The 24,375-nt window shown below is 42.8% G+C and overlaps 1 protein-coding gene across 1 annotated transcript; it reads left to right on the top strand.

Annotated features, from left to right (window-relative positions):
- The first annotated feature begins 14,897 nt into the window (after positions 1 to 14,897).
- On the top strand, positions 14,898 to 15,851 carry LOC146857331 (olfactory receptor 11L1-like). Its single transcript, XM_085647034.1, has one exon. The coding sequence runs from the start codon at positions 14,898 to 14,900 to the stop codon at positions 15,849 to 15,851; it is 954 nt and encodes a 317-aa protein (XP_085503160.1).
- The last annotated feature ends 8,524 nt before the right edge of the window (positions 15,852 to 24,375 follow it).

Raw genomic sequence — 24,375 nt, 5'->3', positions numbered from 1 at the left:
AGTTAGTTCTGTGAATCGGGCCCTTAGTCTTTGTGTGCAAATTCTGTCATTTTGCAAGGAGATGCCGCTTGCTGCTGCGGCCCCTGCAGCAAGAGCCCACGGAGTATCCAGATTTGGCAACAGACACACCTCCAAGATGCTCCTCACTTCCTCCCTCCACCCATTAATTTGGCTGTCCTCAGCATGTCTATGCCACTGTTGCCGCCACGCGGTGCCAAAGGCTGAACCATCAGCACAAGCAAGGTGCACATTGCACCACCATCCTGTCCTTGCATAACCCACATCACACTTCAGTCTGATGTATCAGCCACACTCCGAGCTATGTCCATCGCACATCTAACGCCTGCTGTCAGACATACCCTGGGCACACACACGACACCTTTGCATGCTGAGTGTGCAACTCCAACTGCCTACTCTGCGCTGCCCCGCCTTCCAGGCCCTGTCACACCAACCAGGTCACGTCCCTAATACTCCCCACAGGCTCTGTACCCCAGCAAGGGCATGGGAGTGGGACTCAAGGCTTCAGCATGTAGTATGGTGTCATCGTCTGAGACATGGCACAGGTATCATCTCTCAGCATATCAATCTACAGAGTGTCCAGGACCCCTCTCTCCACCATCACATGCGCACAGCACCTCATCATCAGCTCGTATGCCATTGACAGCCAGGTGCTCCTCACCCTCAACAAAGACACAGACATTGGCAGTTCCATCATTCAAATATGCATGAGATCCATTGATGAATGGCTGAACACGAGCCACCTGCGGCTGGACTTGGACAGGGCTGAGGTGAGCCTCTGTGGATTGTCCCCTTCCGGCTGGGTCAAGTGCCTGTGTCCCACCCGCAATAGGCACAAGAACCCAGTGGTCAGACACACAAGATGGTGTGCATCATGTTTGGCTCGCTCACATATGCCATGCTAGTCCACAGCATCTGTACCTCATGATGCAACGCCCTCTGCATTATGAAATCACCGATTACTTTGAACTTAATGCTTTGCCAGGCTCTTCCCATATGTGCTCTGGGGTGGTTTTAAGGCAACCATCAGGGGTGTCATCTCCTCCATATTTATAGCTAGAGCATGAGAGACACATCTGTTTGAAGCCAACCTTACTAAGAAAATCTGCTCTATGGAGCTTGCAAATAAACAGCGTCCCATTGCGTGCGCTTAACGGCAACTGTCCTTGCTGAAAGACCAGCTGAGGACTGACAGGGTTAATAAGTTAAAGAGATCTCTCCTGGCCCTTATACAAAAATACTACAAAGCAGGTGACAAGGTGGGCACCCTCTTGGCCCGAGGACTGCGGTTACAATATGCCTGTTCCCATATCTCCAATCTTCGGGTGGCGAACTCACACTGGGCCATCAGGGAATCGGATAAGCAGGAGGCCTTTCAGGCCTACTACCAGACTCTCTATTCCATTGACGGTGATGACCAGACTGCCATAGAATCTTACCTCTTGTCTCCGTCCTCCTTTGGACCCTCGAGCTGCCAAGGAGCTTGAAGGCCCTTTCACAGTGGCTGAATTGGGATGTGCCATTAAGGGGGTCCCGCTGGGGAAGACCCTGGGGCCTGATGGCCGACCGGTTTACTTTTATACGCTTTTTTTCCCTCACTTAAAGCAACATCTGCTTGAACTAACAACTCTTTTACACACACCACAGGCCTCATGCCGATGATGTTGGCCACCAAGATAACTCTCATCTGTAAGATGGGTAAAAACCCTACTCTTTGCATCTCTCATTGTCCATTCGCTTGACTTAATACTGGTGCCACGCTCTATACCAAAATGCTGGCTAATCATCTGGAAACCTTCCTGCCAGGGCTGATAGATCTTGACCAGGTTAGTTTTATCAAACAAAGACAGGGTGCTGACAAGATCAGATGTCTCGCCAACCTGGTTGAGAATGCCCGGGCTCACAACATCCCAGCCTTCATTCTCTCACTCGATGCAGAGAAGGCACTTGAGAGAGTCATTTGGGCCTTCCTTCGTGCTGTTTTCCACAAGATCAGTCTGGGCTGTATAATGATAAGCAAAATCATGGCCCCATATGTGGCACCCACAGCTACCTTTCAAGTGAATGGACAAGTCACACGATTTTTTGCCCTCCATAGGGGCACCTGGCAGGGGTGTCCCTTATCCCCGCTGCTTCTTGCCCTTGTGTTGGAACCCCTGGCTATTCACATATGACAAGACTGGTCTTTAGCCGGCATCCCTTTTGGAAGTTGACAACATAAGGGCCTGCTTTTTGTTGATGACTTGTTGCTGGCAATAAGGGAACCAGAGATTTCTCTACCCACAGTCGTCCGGTGCCTCCGTGCCTTTGAAACGGTATCGAGCTACAAAATCAATGGGGCCGATTCACAGAACTAATCTGAGATAAAATCCTAAACTTACCACTTTTGGTATTCACAGAAGGCATTTAGTAGTAGTAAAGTTAGGACTCCTAACTTTACTACTACTAAATGCCTTCTGAGAATACCAAAAGTAGTAAGTTTAGGATTTTATCTCAGATTAGTTCTGTGAATAGGCCCCAATGTGATTAAATCCCACCTACTTAACCTGACCATCCAGCCACTACACGTTCTATGCCTAGCGGAGCTCGTTCCCTTCCAGTAAGCTTCAAGTTCCATACAGTACCCTGGTCCCACCATCACTTCCTCTTTATAAACTTGGTCCTGAACCAACTGGACGCCGCTTTGCAGGGCTATACTGGTGGGCCTGCGAAGATGATAGCCTCTCCATATTTCCTGGTTGGGTCATATAAACGTAGTGAATATGAATGCCTTCCTGCGCTTGTCTTACCTATTCCAGTCTCTCCCCACACCCATTCCATCTCAAACAATTTACTGATGCTACCTCGGAACCATGGGGGCAGTAGCAGCCTGTGTCCTTGCAAAGTGGCGTGGTGAGGGGAGGAGGGACCGGGGACAACGGACAACCAATCAAAAAAAAAAAAGAACTTACCTTCCCCTCCAACGCTCCTTTCTTGCTCCGTGCACTGCAGGCATAGGCTCCCAGAATTTCCTGCAGCCAATCCTGATGCTGCTCTCATGCTGAGAGCAGCGTTAGGATTGGCTGTAGCGCCCTGAATTTCACTTCCAGGTAAACTGGGAGCCTATGTCTGCTATCTCCAACCCAGCAACGCAGCTCGGGTCAGAGACAGCTCCAATGTGCATGACAGTTTGGCCATCCTGAGACAGCTGGTCAAACCGTCATGTGCACTGACAACAGTGCACCTACCACTCCCCCTCTTCCTGTCATCCCCATGGCCCCGCTCCCTGGACACGACACTACGGAGAAAAATAAAATGATAATAAACTCATGTTTATTATCTTTTTATTTTTCATTTTCTTTGGCTTCTTGCAGGATGGCGAAGCTCCCCGCCATGGTAGAGGAGCCAGCATTGCATGGGGGCCTTGTGTGCCCTAATCTTTTGGGTGGTCAGGGAAAGTGAGAAGCATTGGCTGCATATGGACCGGGCGAAAGCCTGTAGGCCGCTTTGATGTCTGTCTTAGCTCCCGCGACATCACCACCCCCAAATTGCATTTCTGGGGGAAACAACCTTTACAACGCAGTCATTACATAGCAATACATTTACAACACAGTAATTACATCGCAACATCCTTTGCAACGCATGTCACTACAACCCAGCCATTACATTGCATGTCACTACAACGCATGTCATTACAACGCATGTCACTATAACGCAGGCATTAAATCGCATGCCATTACAACGCATACCATTACAACGCATAGTACCCCTACACTATCCAACACTTACCCTACTGTTGCACCCACTGGAGTTAGAATAGTAATTTTTACCCCTACACTATCCAACACTTACCTTAAATGCAATATAATGGTATGCGTTGTAATGGTATGCGTTGTAAAGGTATAATGCAATGTAATGGAATGCTTTGTAAAGGTAGTTTCTAAAAATGTGATGTAGTGGCCTGCGATGTAAATGAATGCGTTGTAAAGGATGTTGCAATGTAAAAACTGCGTTGTAAAGGCATGCGTTGTAACGTCGTACATTCCATATCTGGTGACCCTGTCCCACACAGTCCTTAAGGTCTTGGATAGAACGTCAGATAGCCTAGAAGGTAGGAGATAGCAGACAAAATCAAGACACCTTTAGTGTGCTGGTCATATCTATCAATACTAGTCCTGGCATATGATCTTCAGAAGCCGCTGGTAGACTTTGGTAATAAAAAAGAAACACCATTTTGACTGACTGGTTTCAGGGAACTTCTTCGTCCCTTAGATTCATTCATAGCTAAAAAATTTAACTCAGTCAGAAAGAGACATCAGCTAATGCTTAAAAATATTGAAAAGGAGAAACGTTTTAAAGGAACTGCAGGACTTTTGATCAGAATCGTTTTCTGCAGTTTTAAGCGCCAACTCTGTGTCTGGTGGCCATGAAAGAACTAAGTGAGTTATGTCTTATACATCATTTATCTTACCATGAGGTCAATTCTGTTCATATTCATGGAGACCGAGGAGGCTGTTGTGTACCGTAAACCTCTCTTGAAACAGTGAAGGTGACCTGAATGAAAAAGGGCATTGTTGGCATAAAGCAGAAATTTAAGATTCTTCCTTTCCATCCTAACAGTTATCATTTGCTGACAAAGGAAAATTCTACTGTGGACAAACCCTTTTCAATTGTGGTGTGTGGTACCATGTGCGATCGTTAGGCATTTTCACACTTTTCTCGAGTGCTTCATGAGAAAAGGACTGAGGCGTAGGTGGGGCAGCATATCACATGAATAATTTATTTTCTGTGGGTGATCCACAAAAGGAGGAGTTAAACAAATCAGAGGACATTTCAGACAGATGATAGATCTGGCATTCCACTATTGCTAGAAAAGTGAGGTGGGTCTGTGCAATTGATATTGACATGGTGAAACCAGAGTCAAGGCTGGAAGCAATAAAAGATACATATTGATTGCTAGGTAAGAATATGATGCAGTTCCTATTGGGTCAAGTACATTTTCCCAACAAAGCAATAACTGAGGCTATATGTATGCTCAATGTTCTCATAAAACAGTTGCAGTCTCAATGTCAAGAGTAAGATAGTTGCAAACCCTTATTACCTTGGTATCATAGATGTTATTTAAGTGTTCTGTTTATATAGTTCTCAGGGCTCTATTAGAAAATAGAGAGTCTGAGACATTGAAATACTACATCAAAAAAGTGTTAGACACTGCATACATTGAAAGATACTGAAGATCTTAATCTTGATAGCCACCAGAACCCAGTGGAAGTCAGTGCTTAGCTGAGGGACACTTCAGAGTGGTGGTATTAAGAGTCAATGCTTTTCTCTCATATTTCTTCTCCTTTTCTCAGGTATACAGCTAACCAACATATTCCTCTTGTGTATAGTTGACTGCGGATTGGAGCAGAATGGAAACATTAATTGCTCCTGTTGGATCCTGTGTGTGCTTTCTGATATCAGTTTAGATGTAGCATCAGTCCCAGCAGTATTTCAGAGCATTATGTGAATATGAAAATTATGAGATTATATATTTAGAGTTAAAAGTTATTTTCAGGGTGACATATTGGCATATGGGGCTATTGACATGGAACGTTACCAAAATGAACAATGTATCAACAAGATTAAGAGAATTAAAGGAGAATGAACTAACAAAGTGGAAAAATGTAAGCTAGAGATCAGAAGTCTGACATGTTTGTTACACAACATTGATAAATGAGGAATGAAACAGAGAAGTTAATGGATCCCACACTAAATTATACCAGAAGACAAAGAGCAACTTAGATCTTGATAATGTTTAGCTGAACAGGAGCGGCCTGTGTAGGTAAGAGCGGTGGGGCGGGGTGGAGAGTTGAGATTCTACAGATGACGACGTGGGAAAATTAATTATTTATTTAATTTTCCGTCTGCGTCGTCTGTCAAATCACCCCTACCCTGCCCCATTGCCCCACCGCTCTTACCTGCACGAGCCGCTCCTCTAGTTGAATATTGTTCCAGGTTTGTGGAGAGTTTTGCACAGAAGACCAAGAGAATGAGTGAAAACAGTATTTACTTTCAGAGATTAAAAAAAAGCAAGGGAGTGGATGGTGTTCCATTTAAAACTTGGATTTATGTCCTGTTGCCTGGTTACACTGAGCGACTGAGAGGATGGAGGGGGCCAAGAATTTTTCATGCCTGCAACCAATTAATGATAACAATGACTCACGGAAGAGTCCTGTTGCCCCACTTATGTCAGACCACCTGTCAGGCTTGACAGAAAGGGATCTATAGAAACTTGTAGTGATGGCTGACAAGTGTTTAGTTAACAGGTTTAAGAAAGGTATGAAACAGCATGACTTTAAGCAAAAGGAAGTGACAAATTCTCAACAGAGTGGTTCCAAACTAGAATGAAAGAGTCAGAACAATTCTGAAGGATTCATGGGAGGATACATACTAAAAGTGAATTGAGTTCCAAAACAGGAATAGTAGGAGAAGGGAGGACACAAAGGTTTTTTCAAGCCCAAACTGATTCACTGTTATAGTAATTACAAGGAGGGACATTGCAAGAGGGACTGTCAGGTGAAACACTTTGTACCAGTGGCACCCATCATAATAAGTGACGCTGTTGCATTCAACCTAGTAGCAATGGACATTTGGGAGAGGGAACCAGATGCCCTTAAGTACATCAATTCAATTACTATGGGGTTTGTGTTGAAGGCTAGTATCAATCAGAGGAAGCATCCTGCCTAGCAGAATCCAGGTGCTTACCTTGCTATGGTTGGGAGAAATTATCTCAAACCCAAGATGATTCTTCCTAATAGCCATTGGGGAATACCTGGAGTATCCAATTGCCCTAGCTGAGGTAGAAATTAATGGGAAGTCAGCCACAGTCGAGTTGATATAGGCGTGAAGGAGTAGCAGGGTGCTGGATGTTTCTTGTGCAATGATTTGATTTTCCCTGCTTTAGTACCGGGATCCCTACCAGATCCCTACATGGCTTGGACCATATCAGCTGTGATGAACAAAGCGCAGGCTACACATGAGAATCAGGATGAGACTAGGACCATCACAGATTTTCACAGAGCAGGGGAAAATAGTGAGCCCATCAGGGCAGACTCTGAGAAGGCACTGGCGTGACATCCATGGCCTTTGCTCAAGAGGGAGAGGGCGATGAGATAGCCATATCGGACCAAGTGTTGAATCTTGCTCACTGTAAGTGCAACAGGGGTTTTAAGTTGCTGGAGGACTTATACGTGAGAAATGCCACCAGGCACCAGTTCAGTGCCCTACACTTGTGAAACTTTGGAAGGAAGCCCAAAAACAGGTCAGCAATGTATTGGTCGGAGGGCATTATCTTGGCTGAGAGTATGCAATTGGCAGCTTTATAGTGAGAACATGAAACATGGGCCAGGGGCCAGCAAGCGGCTAGTGGTTCCCCTAGTGACCATTAATTTGCTGTTGTAATTGGCCCATAGAATGCACTTAGCAGGATATTTGGGCATAAGAAAAATCCAGAAAGGTTAGACCCATTGTTCTATCGGCCCGGATGCACAGGGACACAGAGAGGTTCCATAGAACCTATCATACTTGCCAATTAAGTGGAAAGTGAGAAGGTCAAACCAGAGCACTGGTAGTGCCACTGCGAGTTGTAGATGTTCTATTTAAGTGAGTGGGAATTTACATTGTTAGCCCATTTGAGCCCCTTGTTGCATCAAGCTACAAATATATCTTAGTTGTGATAAACCATGAAGTGTTGTAACCAGAGGTGGTACCTCTGATCAGCACTAGTGGAGTAGCTAGAGCACTCCTAAGGATCTTTTCAAGGGGTTGTATTTCCCAAGCCAGTGATTTCTAATGGGGTAGCAACTTTTATATCTTCATTCATGAGAGAGATGTAGGAGCCAGAGGGTGTTACCTTCCAATCCGGATGATATACTACCTGCAAATCAATGGTTTGGTGGAAAGGTTGATTGGAGCTCTGTCGTAGAACCTCACATTTCTTTTATTTGCCGTCAGAGAAATTCTACAGAAGGAGGTAGGGTTCAGTCTCTTTGAATTTTTGTTTGGAACCCCAGTGTATGGCCCACTCACAGAAGTATGGGACAGAACTTCTGGGTCACCTCAGAAAGAGGTGGTGGACTGTTTGCTTGGCCTCAGAAAGGTGATGGTGAAATACATGAGTGAGATGAAGAAAAAACCTCCAGGCAAGCTAAGAGCTTGAATAGCCAGAAAGCTTAAATAGGATCAGGAGGTGTTGGTGCTGAAGTCCAGTTAGAGAATAAGTGGTGTGGGCAATACAAGGTAGTGCAGAAGGTTTCTGTGGTCAACAACTTGGTCAAAAGGAAAACAAAGAGGGTGTTTCATGTGAACTGGCTTAAGCCATTCTGCTGTAGGGACATCACAGTGAACTTCCTATCAATGACAGAGGAATTTGAAGAAGACAGTGAACCACTACTTGACCTACTATATGGTGATGATAGTTTTGTCCATGGGGTACAACTTGCTGCATAGCCAACAAATAAGCACAAAAGACTGCAGAGAAGCGATGGTATTATTTTCCCATCTTTTCTGCTGACTAAAGAGAAGACACCTGACAGTGTCCCTTACTTAGATACAGGGGATAGGTTGCCAGTGACGAACAACACTCTCCGGATGTCTGATTGAGTCCAAGAGTGCATCTAGGTAGGGGTTGCCTTGAAGTTGGACTTGGGAGTGATTGAGTGTTGCTGTAGCCCTTGGGTCTCTCCAGTAGTATTGGTACCCAGACAAGGATCCTCAGACTTGAGCTTTAGTGTGGAATACCGGGGCCTCAATGAAGTGACCAAGACAAATGCATACCTAATTCTCAGAGCTAATGAACTGATGGGGCACTACTTGCTACATGAACACCTGTGACTTGACCAGTGTCTAATGGCACATCATTTTAGCTCCTAGTGCCAAGGAGAATATTACATTCTGTACACAAGAAGATTGCAACAGTTTAGTGTGATGCCTTTAGGATTCAAGAATGCTCCTGCCACTTTTCAGTGCATGGTGAATCATGTTTTCACAGGGCTGGAAAAGTTCTGCAAGGCCTAACTTGATGATATGTCCATCCTAAAAATGTGCTTGCAGAACACCTGAGGCACGTAGAACCGATGTTTGCCAGGACTCAGGATACCGGTGGCAAACAACCTCTTCACCCATATATGGGACCCAGTAACTCCTGTCTGTCCTGTGAAATAGAGTCATACATGAAGTTTTCCCTAAAAATTCATAATGGGTTACAAAGTGTATACTGCAACTCCAAATCACATTTGGGAATCACAATTTGCCTTTGATACATTGCGACTTTGACTATTGATGTCACAAAGCTTGTGATTTTGTGAATCACAGGCTTTGGACCAAAAATCCTAACTAGCCCTTAGTGTCTAAAATGTCCACTGTTGTATTACGATTTAGTTTATTAATGTTAATATTTAAACGGAAAGGTTACATAATTTGTAAATACAACTAACTCTTGATCTCCTGAATCCACTTTAGTGTGTCTGACTTCCCTTGGCATTAATTAAAAATAAGTTCGTCCCTGAAGAATAATTCTATCCACAACAGGTGATTTTCAAAACAATAAACGTTTCACAAAGTTTAATTATGCCCTCTTGAATAGTGAAGTGTAAATGTAATTATGCCCTCTGGAATAGCAAAATGTAACTTCATTAGGACCATTGGAGGGTGTGTGTTTTGTCCTAATAATGCTGGGTATAAAGGCCCATTCTTCCTTTCAGAACACAGGAAGCCTAAAATCGATTACGGTTATCAAGTGCAATACATTTTTATAATGTCCAAGTATCGGTCATATTTTTATGACTTTGTTGGCATTTGTATGTATGCTTTTTTTTATTTGACTCGGTGCTGTAGAGGACATTTATCTGGATGTATATAGACTCGGAGGAGGATGGAAGACGTCTCTGCATTCAGAGACAAAGGTGAGCTAACATATGTCTGTCATGAAAGTTACATTTTAAAGGGACTAGGAGAGAAAAAAATGAACTTGGGGCCATGTTTATGAGGCCAGATGCGTCGCACAAAATGTAGTGCATGCGCGAAACACCTCAAAACTGAGATTTATGAAGCCTCGCAAGTCCACTTTGCTTGGCCTTAAGTGGCTTCCAAAACCTGGAGTAAAGCAGCACAGCAAGGTGACTTGTTGCGCTGCGTTGTGTTACTTTTCCTTAAATGCACCCCCTGGTTTGGTAAAGGCATTGTCAAGTTTAGAAAAGGGGGACATGTGGTGTACATTAAGTAGTTTGAATTGTGTAGTATAGATTATCCAGTGCAGAAGCTTTATGTTCTCCTTGGAATGTTTAGGGTGGCATTATAACAGTAAACGCTTTTTAAGTACTAATATTACTCTTTTATTAAAGAGGGTCTCAGACCGGGCAAAATATTGTAGGTCAAATAAGAGCCTAAAATCTGCTCCAGGAAATTGTGTGTTGAATCAATGAATGAATGAATGAAACATACTTGTAAAGCGTACGGCTACTCAACAAGAGTGTCCCGGCGCTAGGAGTTCATGCATAACAGGACCCAGAGGCACGTCTAGCTCTGAAAGACCCAGGTTTTGAGGTGTTTCTTAAAATCTGTTAAATCCGTAGTGGCTCTCAGAGTGGCAAGTAGTTGGTTCCATGCTTGAGCGCCAAGAACCTGAATGATCTGTCCCCCATATGGGCTAAGCGTACCTTGGGAATGAGGACGAGGTTAGAGGATGAGAATCTTAGAGGTGGGGCTGGAACGTAGCGGCTCAAGCGCCTTTTGAGATAGACCTCCCTCTTACCACGAAGGGCTTTGAAGAACATCACCAGGGCCTTAAACTTGATCCTTTCTAGCAATAGCGCCAGAGCACAAACTCATGAAGAGGAAATCACCAAAGTGCAAATTGACTATTGAGGCCCTGATTATGATTTTGGCTGAGGTGTATTACTATTAATCGCACCCAATGAAATCCAACTCCCATGGTTCGAACTTTATCGGGTACAAAAATAGAATATTGACCAAGTTTTGGGGGATAATATCCAGGTTTTGGTGTTTACTGCACTGCAATCTGTGTGTTCCGGTAAATACAGTACGATTTTCCTCTGTTAATTTCCAGCTGGTTTAACACACCCGGGTATTACAGACAAAAGTCGGATTCTGACCTCTGATCAAAGATGGGTTTGCTCAGGAGCTTGCAAAGAATAAGTATATCTATAAGGTTGTTTGGCAAGAAATATGTGGATCAGATGAAGAAGTAAGACAGTCCTTACAGAGTTAATGTTTTTCCTGCAGGTGATTGGGAGGGTTCGCCAAACTTTGAACTGTTTAACTGATAGATAGGGGCATTTATCTATGTATCAGAATATTGTGTAGAGAAATTTTGCTCGATAACATTTGTGCATTGATGTTCTATCATTCTGACTGTGATATCCACCCTGCAATGCACCTCATGCAAACCTAAATAGAGTAGCAGATGGATAAGTAATCCACAAACTTAAAGACAGGAGCAAAACAAAATAAAGCCCTCTTATTGCCAGAAGAAAGGACTTTAAATGCCCTGATGCTGGAGTTTTGCTCAGTTTACTAGATAGTAGGGCAGGAATGAAAACCATAATCACCACTGGCAAAAAAATTCAAACCAGTCCAGCACTGCAGGAGGCTGCGACTGCAAAGGATCCCTGGGGGCATGGATGGGTCAAGGAAGCCAATCCTGCTCTCAAGCAGCCCCCTAGATTGTAGCCAACGGGAAAATGCCAGAGTGGCAGAGTGACCTGTGCGACCCTGGTAAATAAGGAAGACCAGAGGAGTAGGCAAAGCATGCAAGAGTCAATCTCACAGTAATTTGATTTCCAGTGAACTGAGACGTATCTCGGAGGCAATTAAGTCTAGAAAGCATTTGCACAGTGGTCAATGCAGACGTCCTGCACATAAACAATCTGAAATGGCGTTTTGAAACTTCTATGTGTGCTGCTTCTTGCTTACTATGGATTATGCATAGACCAACTTGAACCCTTTTCCCTCTTTATAAGTGTGCTGTATAGTCGGAGAAGGAAGGAGAAATGAAAGCATTTCTCCTTCGTTGTGCCTACTTCAGAAGGGCACAGTTTTCTGATGCTAAATCCTGTCTACTGTATTTTGTAAATAGGTTTTCACATCAGAAACATTGGGTTGTTGCATGGGAACACCCATGCTCCACGCATGGAACACCCCCATGGGGCTGCTGCTTTCGTTACTTTCACGTTATTTCCAGCACTAAACAATTTTAGCGCTCAAAAGTAAATTGGAAAAAAAGATTGTGAGCCGATTTGTGACTTTTTTATGATGCAAACACGGCATAAAATCTTAGTAAATCTCCCCCTCAGTGTTGGATGTCAAGTCACACCATGTCTTGTAGTATCATGTTGAGCTATGTTATACATTTTTTATTCAGTACACATCCAGCGCTGGCACCATAGCCCGGCACACACGGCATTGTCCTGTTGCAGAAGGAAAGAAGGGGCAGTACAATCCTTTCAAGCATAGTAATTATTTCATCCTCGCTTGATTGCTTTATTTCGAGGGTGTCTGATTCACAAAAAAACATGTAAAAGTGATCAGGAAATTTAAAATGAGATCACAAAGGTAGCTTGTTGGTTTTTCATTTGTAAATAATTTTTGTTAGAGTATTCTTCCAAGTACAGAAGTGATGCATGCTACCTTTAAAAAGGGAAACCTCATGCATGCCCTGTCTCAGTTGGGGCCAGGGATTGTAGGTTCCTTTAAGCAGTAGAACTACCGCTTGCTCCACCGTCAAGAAAACCCTGACAGGCGTGGACAGTCGGTGCATCTATGTCTGAATTTGAAACGCAGATTAATAACAACCCTGCATGTCCTGTCTTTTAAAGAGCATGAAAATGTCTGAGAACTGAATGCCAAATTAGGGGTGCAATCCACTTAGACTAAAAAGTGGGATGATTTTTTTCTACATTTTGATGTAACTTCCACTGCATAATATTGAAGTGTGTGGGTTTGACCACTTTATTCTAGAAAATGTATTTTTAAATGCCGTTTTAAAAGACAGTGTTGCAGGTTGGAGCTCTGTAAACAAAACAATATCCTAACTAGAAATTGTGAGAAGCCTTTCTCATAAGAAAATTGTGTTATTGCAGGTGCGTCTTAGAAACAATTAAAGTAGCTCAGTTAATGAAGTAGCACTCCTCTTGTTTTCTTGCTCTCTTGATTCAGTTTTCCTAAATACCATTTCAGTGAGGCACCTGCTAAATCCAGCACAGCCTCAATTATTCAGTCTGTAATATTCTAGAATAATGTACCAAGCAAGAAGCAGTAACTGTAGGGAAGTACTCATTCATGTAGTGGGGGGATAAACAAATTTGAATGTGAGATGGAAATCTAATTAGAGTGATTTCCATTGCGCCACAGCAAATTTGAGGCTGTCTATCAATTTGTTTCTGTATAATATATGTTACTTAGTGTGCCGACCCTTGCAACAAGGCGTAGTGGGCGTAGTGGGGCTACGTGAAGCAGCACATAGTGTGCCGAAATCTACGCACACTACGCGCTTCGCGTAGCCCCACTACGCGCCACCCGCCTCCCGCCCGCCCTCCTTTTAAAAGATAACATAAATTTATAATAAAGCAAATTAAAAGGCACTTACCTGAAGCGCAGCGTCTCCGGGGCTCCCTCTTCCTGGTTTCCAACTTTTCTGACAAATGCGCATGCGCGGACGCCGGCGCATGCGCATTTCTTGCGAGAAATGCGCATGTGCGGGCGTCCGCGCATGCGCATTTGTCAGAAAAGTTGGAAACCAGGAAGAGGGAGCCCCGGAGACGCCGCGCTTCAGGTAAGTGCCTTTTAATTTGCTTTATTATAAATTTATGTTATCTTTTAAAAGGAGGGCGGGCGGGAGGCGGGTGGTGGGCAGCAAGCAGCTACGCTTCGCCCTCGCGTGTGCGTAGGCGCTGACTGCTTCGCCTACTTCGAAAACTGCGAAGCAGGCAGCGCTACGTACACTACGTGGGCGAAGCGTGGTGTCGCGCCCAGGGTTATTTAGTGGTTTTGTGGCTAGTTTGTTTTTACATAAATGTCTTTTAAATAAGTGGTGAATTTCATGCAATCAGACTGATGGATTTATGATGCCTTTTACTGTGTCAGAAGTCGCCTTATACACTTTTTTGCCATAGTGTAAAGAATATTGAAAACACCTCCCTTTTAAAATTTGGTTGTTGGAAAATGTTTAAATGCAATATGATTAAGAATGTTGTGTGTATGTTATCTTGTTTCTGTAGCTGTGCAAGGAAGTGTATAAATACAGCTGATGACTATAATCTAAATCAGTGGGTCCTGAGGAAGGCTGCCCAAAAATTAGGCACCAAAACTTCGGCCTAATTTAACAGAGGGAAGGACAGATGCCATCATAACTGAAACCCAGGACTGGATGTTGAAGATTTTACTTCTAATGATGAGTCCTAAATGACACTCCGATCGGACACCTCGTATCCTTGATGATCAGGAGTTAAGTTTATTGTTTTTCATTCATTTTAGGACTGCATGTTATGCAGTAAGTTCCGCAGAACCAACCTATTGTAGAAAAGAAAGATGTTGATAGGGACTGGACTAATGAGTCCCAAATAGTAAAGAGGTTTCAAAATATACGTGGAATCATGGCATTGCTAACTTTTGATGTCCATTCTCTGTGAGACTCATTCACTCATTCATATGCAAGATACAAAAACAACATTGTAAAGCAATCAATCAATTAATCAATGTACAATTAACCATTCGGAATATGCATACAACTAATGTGTATATATCCCATATCTAGAATTATATTTTGAATGCATTATTATCCATAATTGCATTATTAATGTACCGCTTATTCTACATATTTTGCATCTCTATAGGAGTTAGAAATGGCAAATGCATTCTGTTTGGGAAATGGTTCTAGTGTGATTGAATTTCTCTTCCTAGGATTGCTAATTCCTTCAATAGCCAAGCATGTCTTCTTTCTATCATTCCTCATTATATACATTGTCGTAGTTGTTGGAAATGTCTTGATCATCGTCACTGTGTCTTCTAACAACCATCTTCACACACCTATGTACTTCTTTCTTGTTATGTTGTCACTATTAGAAATATGGTACACATCATGTATTTTACCCACCTTGTTGGGGACCTTGTTAAAGGGTAAGGGTATAATAATTTCCTTTGCTAGTTGTGTTGCACAATTTTTCTTTCTTTGTATGCTGGCTTGTAATGAGAATTGTATTTTAATGTTGATGGCTTTTGACAGATATTTAGCTATATGCTATCCTTTACATTACACAACTATGATGAGCATTAGGCTTTGTATGAAGATGATTACAGCTGCGTGGGTGTTCAGCTGTGTCTTTTCATTTGGCACTAGTTTTTCAACTTTCATGTTGACCTTTTCTGAGCTAAATGAGCTAGATCATTTCTTCTGTGATTTGGCTCCACTTTTGAATGCAACTTGTTCTGATATTTCTCTAGTTGAAACTGAAGTTTTTATCACAGCCCTTATTGTGACATTAATCCCATTTACATTGATCTCTGTGTCTTATGTGTACATCATATTGACCATTCTTCGAATCCCCTCAGCCACAGGAAGGAGAAAGGCTTTCTCAACTTGCAGCTCTCACCTTATTGTGGTTGTTATGTACTTTGGCACCCTGATTATAGTATATGGGATACCACATAATCCCTCTTCCCTCAATCTAAGCAAGATCTTGTCACTTTTGTATACTGTTGGCACTCCATTGCTTAATCCCATCATATACACTTTGAGAAATAAGGATATAAGGGAGGCCTTGAAGAAAAGTTTGTACAAAATAGGTCAACAGAGTTAAAATGCTCCATTCACATATTGTTGCTGTGGATGTTGTAAAGAAAGAAAGTCTCTGAAAGAATTAAAACATGCCGTGCAGATTTACAAGGATTTGCCACTAGAGGGTCCATAAAATTGGTAGGTTTCTTTACATTATACTTTTACTGAGAAAGGACCCCAGGACATTCGTAAAAATGTAAGTGCCCTCTCAAAAACCCTATTTCTTTCTTCATCCTTTTTGTATGAGACAGCCCTGTGTTTTTGCGATATCTTCTTTGTATTTGTGTAGAAAGTGCACCAGGGTCTGGAAATTAAACAACACTTGTTGACTGCCGCACCTATTGTGTCATACACTACAAGTGGCAGAAGAAACATGGCTACAGGCCTGCCCTGCACAGCCTGACTGCTACAGTGTAAAACACGCAGGGGCATATTTACAAGCCCCTATCGCACAGGCATGTCACTTTTTCCGACGGTCCTGTGGCAATAGGAGCTTTGCCTTATTAACAAAGTGGCTTTAAGCCCCTGAAATTGGCTTAACGCCGCCTTGTGAATAGGACCCCCTTTCATGCTACACTTGGCGTGAAAGGTGTGGGCAATGGATTTTGAGGTGGGCATTCCATTGCAACACCCGTTGATTCTGACACTGCCCCATGTTTACAAGGGTGGCATACATTTGAGGCAGTGTCAAGTTTAAGACCAGGGAAAACCTGGGCTTAACCTGGCGAAATGAGGAGAAATGCTTTATTTTTCCTCGTTTTTGCTGTTTCTATGTGTGCTGCATTGTGTAGCACACATAGAAGTTACAAAACACCATTACTTATTGTTTATGTGGAGGAAGGGACACCTTCCTACACATACACCATCTTTCCCTGCAACGCAGGCACCCTTACACAATGGTGCAAGAGTGTCTACATTGGCGCTAATTTGTAATACCGGCTTCTGTCTCTGGGTTTGTTGTAGGCACAGTATCTGCTTCACACTGGATTTTGGTGTTAGATGTGAGAAGACACTGGTGATTACCATAGTGCACTCCCCTACACATCAATAATCTTCAGAGCCCAAGTTTTGTGCCCTGGCACATAGCATTTTGGTCCTGTATGAAGTGAGGCAAACAGACCTTACTGAAATCGTGGGTAGGGCTGCCCCCAAGGACTTTTATTTCATTGATTAGTGAGTGCCCAGGAGTCATCCATACCCACAGATGCCAGGCATAAGGATGGTTCCTCAGGAAACATGGACAGAACAATTTTTGGACCTCCAGATAAACAAAGGAGGACTGGACATGCCCTCTGGGACCTGAGAGGAGCCCTGGAGGACTGGACATGCTCCCCATTGCACTCAGGACAAAAGAGTGGACTCCAAAAAGTCAGTTTGCTGACCTCCTGTATGGTACAGGAAGCCAAAAGAGACTTTTCCTGGAAGTACCCAGTTGTCCAATGCCAAATGGATCTACCTACCAATTTGTAAGTCTGTAAGTGCCTCCAATGAGGTCCTGGGTGCTTTAGAAGTATATCTGTATGGTTGTTTGGACACCTGAAGAATGTTTAGAAACTTTTGAAAACATTTTCGCCAGCCCATAGGGACTTAAAAACATTTCCAAGCTTTTTTACCTTCACTTGGGTGAATCCACTTGATGTATCTGACTTAGGCTCCATCATGGTTGGCCTGAAATTACACCTTGGTCCCAGTCTATGACGACCCTTAACTATTATTGGCATTATACTTTTTTTTCTTTTCTTATCTTCATATCACCAAGTATGCGTCTGCAATTCTTGTAGAACCGCCCATCTGTCCAGTGCGCCCCACGGCCAATGCATTCGCATTGGTCTGTGGACCATTCCAGACCTATAGCTTTTTTGGTATCTTGGTATAATCATACCATCATCCCCAAAGAAAACAAGTGTCACATTTAAGGTAATTTCCCAAACAAAGATACCACAGAGGACTTTCTGAATTCCACTCCAATAGGGTCTCAGCCTAGGGCATTCATAGAAGACGTGTAGGTCATTAGCCTTTATGTAATCACATCTTGGACACTTAGGGGGTGGGGATGGGGCAAACTTTGCTATTTTGGCCGGAGTCCATTATAACCGATTGAGTACAAAAAAGTGATTCTTTTTTAGGTCAGCTGGCTTTACCGGATGAATCCCAAATTGGAGCAAAATCTGAATAATAAGAAACCCCCCACCTACGTCTAACCTTGTACCACAAGTTGAGGGCGGGCGTCAGTACTTTTAAACATACTTTTTTGAAGTAGCTTGGTGCCCCAAATTTATACAGGAAGCCATCCCCTCCCTCCTGCCTTATCATTTCAGCCAAACGTCTTCCCCAAGTTGAATCGTCGGGCTACATCAGCAGCATCCGAATGTTCTTAAATTTGAAGGCTACACAATACCAACTGATATCAGGGAAAGCTAGACCCCCTTTAACCAGCCTGTGTCTAAGCTTCTTCCAGGCCAACCTGACACCCTAATAAGCCCAGATAAAATTCACGATCTTACTCTGGACTTTGCTAATGCTCTGCTTTGGGGAATTGAGGTGAATGGTGTTAAACAAGTAGGTTATTTTGGGGAGAATTACCATTTTTACTAGGTTAATCCTACCATAGATTGGTAAAATGAGATTTCTCCACCTTGCTAATAGGCGATCAATTTCTCTTATAACCCTATTTGGGTTGATCTGAGGAATTTTCTCGATGTTCTTTACAATTGTGATACCCAGATATTTAAAATCCTGACTTGTTCTACCCTTCCAATTGTCAATATTCCAGCACATCACCTCAGTTTTAGAGGTGTTGGCCAGATACCCCGACAGTGATCTGAACTCTTCCAGCAATACTTCAACCCTTGCTACCGCTACTGCAGGATCGTCAGTATATAACAGCAAGTCATCAGCATATAAGGTAACCTTACTGCGATAGCTATAAAATTTAAAGGGAGTTATTAAAACATCTGCTCTTATCGCCTGTGCCAAAGGTTCTATAGAGATATTAAATAACAGGGGCGAGAGGGGACATCCCTGCCTCTTTCCTCTCAGTATATTAAAGATAGATGTTAAGATCCCATTCAATAATATTTAGGCAGAGGCCCCCTGATAACATTTTTCCAATGTCTGAATAAAAATAGGACCAAACCCCATTGTTCTCAGCACTTCCCAAAGATATACCCAACACACTCTGTTGAATGCCTTTGCCGCATCTAGTCCCACCACGGCCAAGGGTTCAGAATGAGCTGTTGCCAAATCTATGTTACCCATGAGTTGCTGGGTTTGTTCTTGGATATACCTTTTGGGAATAAACCCTTTCTGGTCAGAATTGATCAGCTGTGGAACAATTTTTACTAGTCTCCCTGCTAGAATACTCCTAAAGATCTTATAATCAGAACTCAGCAGGGAGATCGGTCTATATGAATTGGCCCTTAGGGGGTCCTTGGTGGGCTTTAAGATAAGCACTATTGTTGTCTCCTTCCATGACCTAGGTATCCGACTCCCTGGTTGGGAGATCGAATTGAACAGAGTACCCATAATTGGGACTAACTCTTCCATCAAAAGTTTATATACCTCACAAGGGATTGCACTGGTATCTGCAGCTTTTTTTAGTTTTGCTTCTTGCAAGTTGTACACGTATCTCGTCCTCTGTTATAGGGGCATCTAGTTTTTCCTGGCTTTCTGCTGTTAAACTAGCCAGGGATGTATTTTTCCCTCAGCCAGTTTTTAAGGGTCTGAGAATTTGGTGTAATCTCTCAATACAGCTCAGAGAATAACGAAAGCAGGCAAACTTGCATATCCTCCGATTTACTGGATATGTCCCCATTCTCATTTATAATTAATTTATTTATAAGGTTGTTTGCCTTATCTTTTCTGGCCTTCAGGCAAGAAGTGCCCCTGCCTTCGCTCCGCACTCAAATTCTGCATGGACTTTGTCATCCACTGAGCTTTACATTTCTGATCAAGTCTGATCCTATGTTCCTGACAGGTATTTTCAAGCTTCCTCTGGACTTGTTATATTTCGTCGGGCCCCCCCTGATTGTGCCGCAGTAAGTCCACCTCCAGTTGGGAGATTTTTTCCTCCAACCTTCTCATCTCTTGCGATTTCTCTCTATTTTTTTTACAAATAAAACTATGCAGAATACCCGTTAGATATCAATCAACAACAGAAGAGGAAGGGTAAAAACACGACTAGTCCCCTCAAGGGAAAAGTTCCAAAACAACAAAGTCAGTGTAGTGTCTACAAGGCACTTACCATCCAAAAGGCACGGGTCTCCAGAGTCGGGACCTTCCCAAATCGTTATAGGGAGGAACACAGACCTTGGGAGGTAATACAGATTAAGTATGAAAGCCCTCACTCACCAACCTGGTTGGTGACATGCTTCATCATCGGGCTCCACTGGGTATGGCCGAGTGCCATCCCAGTGTGCTACAACGCCAGGTTACTGCGGAGCGGGATTTTGTGAGGTGACAGTGAATTTGGAATTAAAAATACCCAATTAAAGTCAAAAAATATATAATTTAATAGTTTTGCTAATTGGGAGGGTTTAAAAAGGAGTGAGGGTCAAAAAATAACAGACCCGTTAGATATGCCTTAAAGGCATCCCAAACATTGTCTATAGATGTAGATCCAATATTTATAGTAAAATAGTCTAGCCCTATACCTATCTCTGGGTGCCCCAGCATTGACCTTTTAAGTATCCATCTAGGTCTTAGACTATACCTACTCCCTGCTAAGGAAAAAGCCACTGGGGAATGATCTGATATGTGACTTGGCAGGATATTGACAGTCGTCATATCATCTGTGATATACCTGTCTGCCAGGACATAATCGATTCTTGAAAAAGGCCCGTATTTTTTGCTATGGAAGGTAAAACCATGTATGTTGCCCTTCTTCGCCCTCCATACATTAGAGAGCTCCAAATCATGCATCATATTATTTAGAGCCTGACGGACCCAGGGAGCCCCTACGTAGTGACTCTAATTCGATCTATCCAACCGGGGGTCTAGCAACACATTAAAATCTTCCCCTATAATTATGGGGGAAACTACTTTCATCAAACTCCACTGTAGCTTACAAATATGCGTAGGGTCATCGATATTCCGACCATAAAAGGATACACACACTAACTCAGAACCTCCAAAATCCTGATTAACTATAAACCATCTCCCAGTTTAGTCTGTTTTATACAATTTAATTACACATCCCGCTCCCTGTTTTATCAAAATAGCAACCCCCTTGCAGTGGGCTGACTGTTCTGATGTGCAGAAGTATTTTATCCAAGGGTACTTTGATAGTATAGAGCGGCTCTCTAAAAGGCTCAGATGTGTCTCATGGATTAAACAGATCTCGGCTGGACTTTTCTCTAGGTATTTCAGACTTGCATTTGAACGAATCCACTTGGTGTATCTGACTTAGGCTCCATCATGGTTGGCCTAACATTACACCTTGTTCCCGGTCTATGATGACCTTTAACTATTATTGGCACTTTACTTTTTCTTGATGCTATTACTACTTAAAACTTAATAAATTCATATTTCTGTTTCAACTTTTTGGATTATTATAGTTTTGGTGTCATTATGTTTATTAACAGATACACTTTTTTTTCGAATTTAGTTTGGAATTTGTAAAGCTTGGTGTTTTGGCTTTATTACTTTTTTAGGTACAGCATAAATAATTTACACATTGCCTAAATTAAACCCGTCTGATCTGTGCCGTAGCTACCAGGGGGGGGGGGGGGGGGGGTTCAGGTTAATTTTGTGACTTTAAGATTCACCATGACAAGACTTGTGATTATTTCTTGAAGTGGACTGTCAAATCACCCCAAATGATTATCCTATACCCTGAACAATACTTAACGGTTCTTTCAGCTTGCAACTCATCTGTAAACATCTGCGATCTCGCGCTTTATTCTCAGGACCTAAAGCTCAGCAATTAATTGAATGGCATACCCAATGCTCATTGATTATTTCATCAAGGATTTTTTACTTTACATTCCTCACAGCCTTCTACAACCACAGAACATTAAATGTACTACCATACAGCTCTCAATAATAATAGCAGGTTTTAAGAAATACACCTCATGATCATAGGGTTAATGATCTTAATGATATAACATTTGCCAAAAACTAAGGCTTCTTCATGAGACCTGAAGTACACAGATGTTTTGTATGTATCCAAACCCTGTCCACCAACCTGTAACCTGGAGTGGGGATATTGTGGCATAAGCCTATTTTTAATTAGTCTCTCAACATATGTGCTTATGCTTCACAATCAAATTGCATCACTTGTAACAGCATCTCTGTTAATCAAGATAATGGACTCACTGGAAATATGGTGGAAGGTCTTCTTATGTGGTGGGATCTGGTACAACAATATAGAACAAGCATTGACAATACCAACAGGTCTAGCCCTGGCAAATTGATTTTGATTATTATTTTCTTTTGCAAGCTTTAACCAGAAAAATAAATAAGAATAAAAACTAAAACGTACCTTTGTCTAAACATAGCAGTCATCTGCTGGCAATAAAAAAAGTGTATTTAAATATAAATTGCTACCCAATACAATTTTAGTAGAACAGTACAGGTGTTTCCTAGCAGAAAAATGTTCTTAGAATGGAGATACAAAACATTTTCAATAGCCATACCAGGGACTCATGATTCTTACTGATCCAAAGAAAATGTACTAGACATACTTCAGCATACGTTAAAAATGTATGAAAATGCATGGAAAGAAAAAAACATAGGCAAAATAAAGAAATGGCCATCAGCCCTAGCACTTAAATGCAATTCTTTCACTGAGATGGTCCTACAGACGTCATTCCATTTGAAGTTTCCTGTCTCCTCTTTGGTATGCCTAGAGTCCTGTCTCAATGAAGAGATGTTGGAACAAATGTTTGTAATATTTTAAGAAAAACTAGTCACAAGCAGCCATGTTATCCAGTTATCTTCCTGTTTTTTTTAAACACCCGGCACGACTTGTATGCATTCTTAGTTCTTTAAGTCCATCCATCACACTGTGGATGAAAAGTGACTACAAATGCAAATGTGTCCTCCATCACTGCTCAAACTATCCAAAATGTATAGATGAATTGAGTGCCTTGGTTGATCAGTAACTATAAAATGATAATTGCTATAATTATTTTAACAAATACTTTTACTGGCTTAAATAAAGATAATAATCACTCTAGAAATAAGGGTTCTTTGAGAATGAAACCATCACAGCAGAATAGTTGCATTTTGCCAAGAAGTTGAAGCTTGTTAGAAATTGGGGTCTCTAGTTGGCAGAGGTAGGTATCTTTGTCCAAATAGGGACCCTTGCTTCTAGTCAGGGTAAGGGGGATACACACACTAGATAATCCCTGCTCACCCCCTTGGTAGCTTGTCACTAGCAGACAGGCTTATCCCAAAGGCAATGTGTGAAGTATTTGTACCAACACTCACAGTAACACAGTGAAAACACCACAAATGGACACCACACAGGTTTAGAAAAAATATAATATCTTTATCTATACTTAACAAGACCAAAACGACAAAACTCCAACATACACAGTTAAAAATGTTTCAAGAACTTGTACCATAGAAAACTATGGATGCGTGACTTTTACATAAAGTACCTGAAGATGCGTCAACATTCCCAAGACCAAACAGCCGCAGAGAAAGGAAGCGTTGGAAAACCCAGGGCTGCGTCAGTTCCTGAGTCCTTGGGGAGGCGAGGCAACAGTTCTGCTGCACACAGTAGAAGTGATGCATCGAATCCGGGCTGTAGGGGGAAGTGAGGCATCAAAATAGAAGACGGTTCTGGTCTGCGTATGATTAGTGGAAAACTTGGTGCACAGGTACGTGCGTGACACACCACACATAATGAGTCACTTTGCGAGGCTTTGCGCCATCTGGCGTCGGTGCTGGGGGCTCCACGGTGAGACATCGCGACACCCGGCGAGGTTTTGCGTTGTCCGGCGCCGGTTCCAAGAGACTTTGTATGGCTTTGCGATGCTTCGCGCCAGTTCTTGCAGAGATAAGCTGCAAAACCCACCTCTGAGGTCCTGTAACTGGAAGGAGGCACCTCAGGCAAGGGTGGGACTCACAGATGGCAGAGTCCAGCAGCACCAGCAGATTTGCAGGAAGTCTTTTGTGTCCCTGAGACTTCAGAACAGGAGTCCAACACACTTCAGGCCCTTGGAGATCTCCTTCAAGCAGGGGACACAGCACACAGCCTAGTCATTCTCCTTTCCTTGGCAGAAACAGCAACTGCAGGCCAACCCCAGAAACACAGCAAGGGCAGTACTTCCCCTCAGTCTCTCCAGCTCTTCTCCTTGGCAAAGGTTCCTCTTGAATTCCAGGAATAAGCTAAAGTTCAGGGGTTTTGGGTCTGATACATATACACCAAAATGTATTTGTTATCTTTGTGCAAAGGGCTCTGAGTCCAGTTCAAATCAGTTATGGATGGCACTCTGCAAGTGCACAACAACATCCATTGTCAGTGTGAGCCTTGGCTCCAGACCCACCACAGGGGGGCGGAGCCGTCATTGTAGAAGGTAGGTACAACCCTATTCAGG

This window comes from Triturus cristatus, chromosome 3_2, assembly GCF_964204655.1.
Source record: "Triturus cristatus chromosome 3_2, aTriCri1.1, whole genome shotgun sequence".
Lineage (NCBI taxonomy): Eukaryota > Metazoa > Chordata > Amphibia > Caudata > Salamandridae > Triturus > Triturus cristatus.
This window is presented reverse-complemented; position numbering and strand designations above follow the sequence as displayed.

Excerpts from the sequence above, each read along its gene's own strand:
- LOC146857331 (XM_085647034.1), top strand. The coding sequence starts at position 14,898 with ATGGCAAATGCATTCTGTTTGGGAAATGGTTCTAGTGTGATTGAATTT.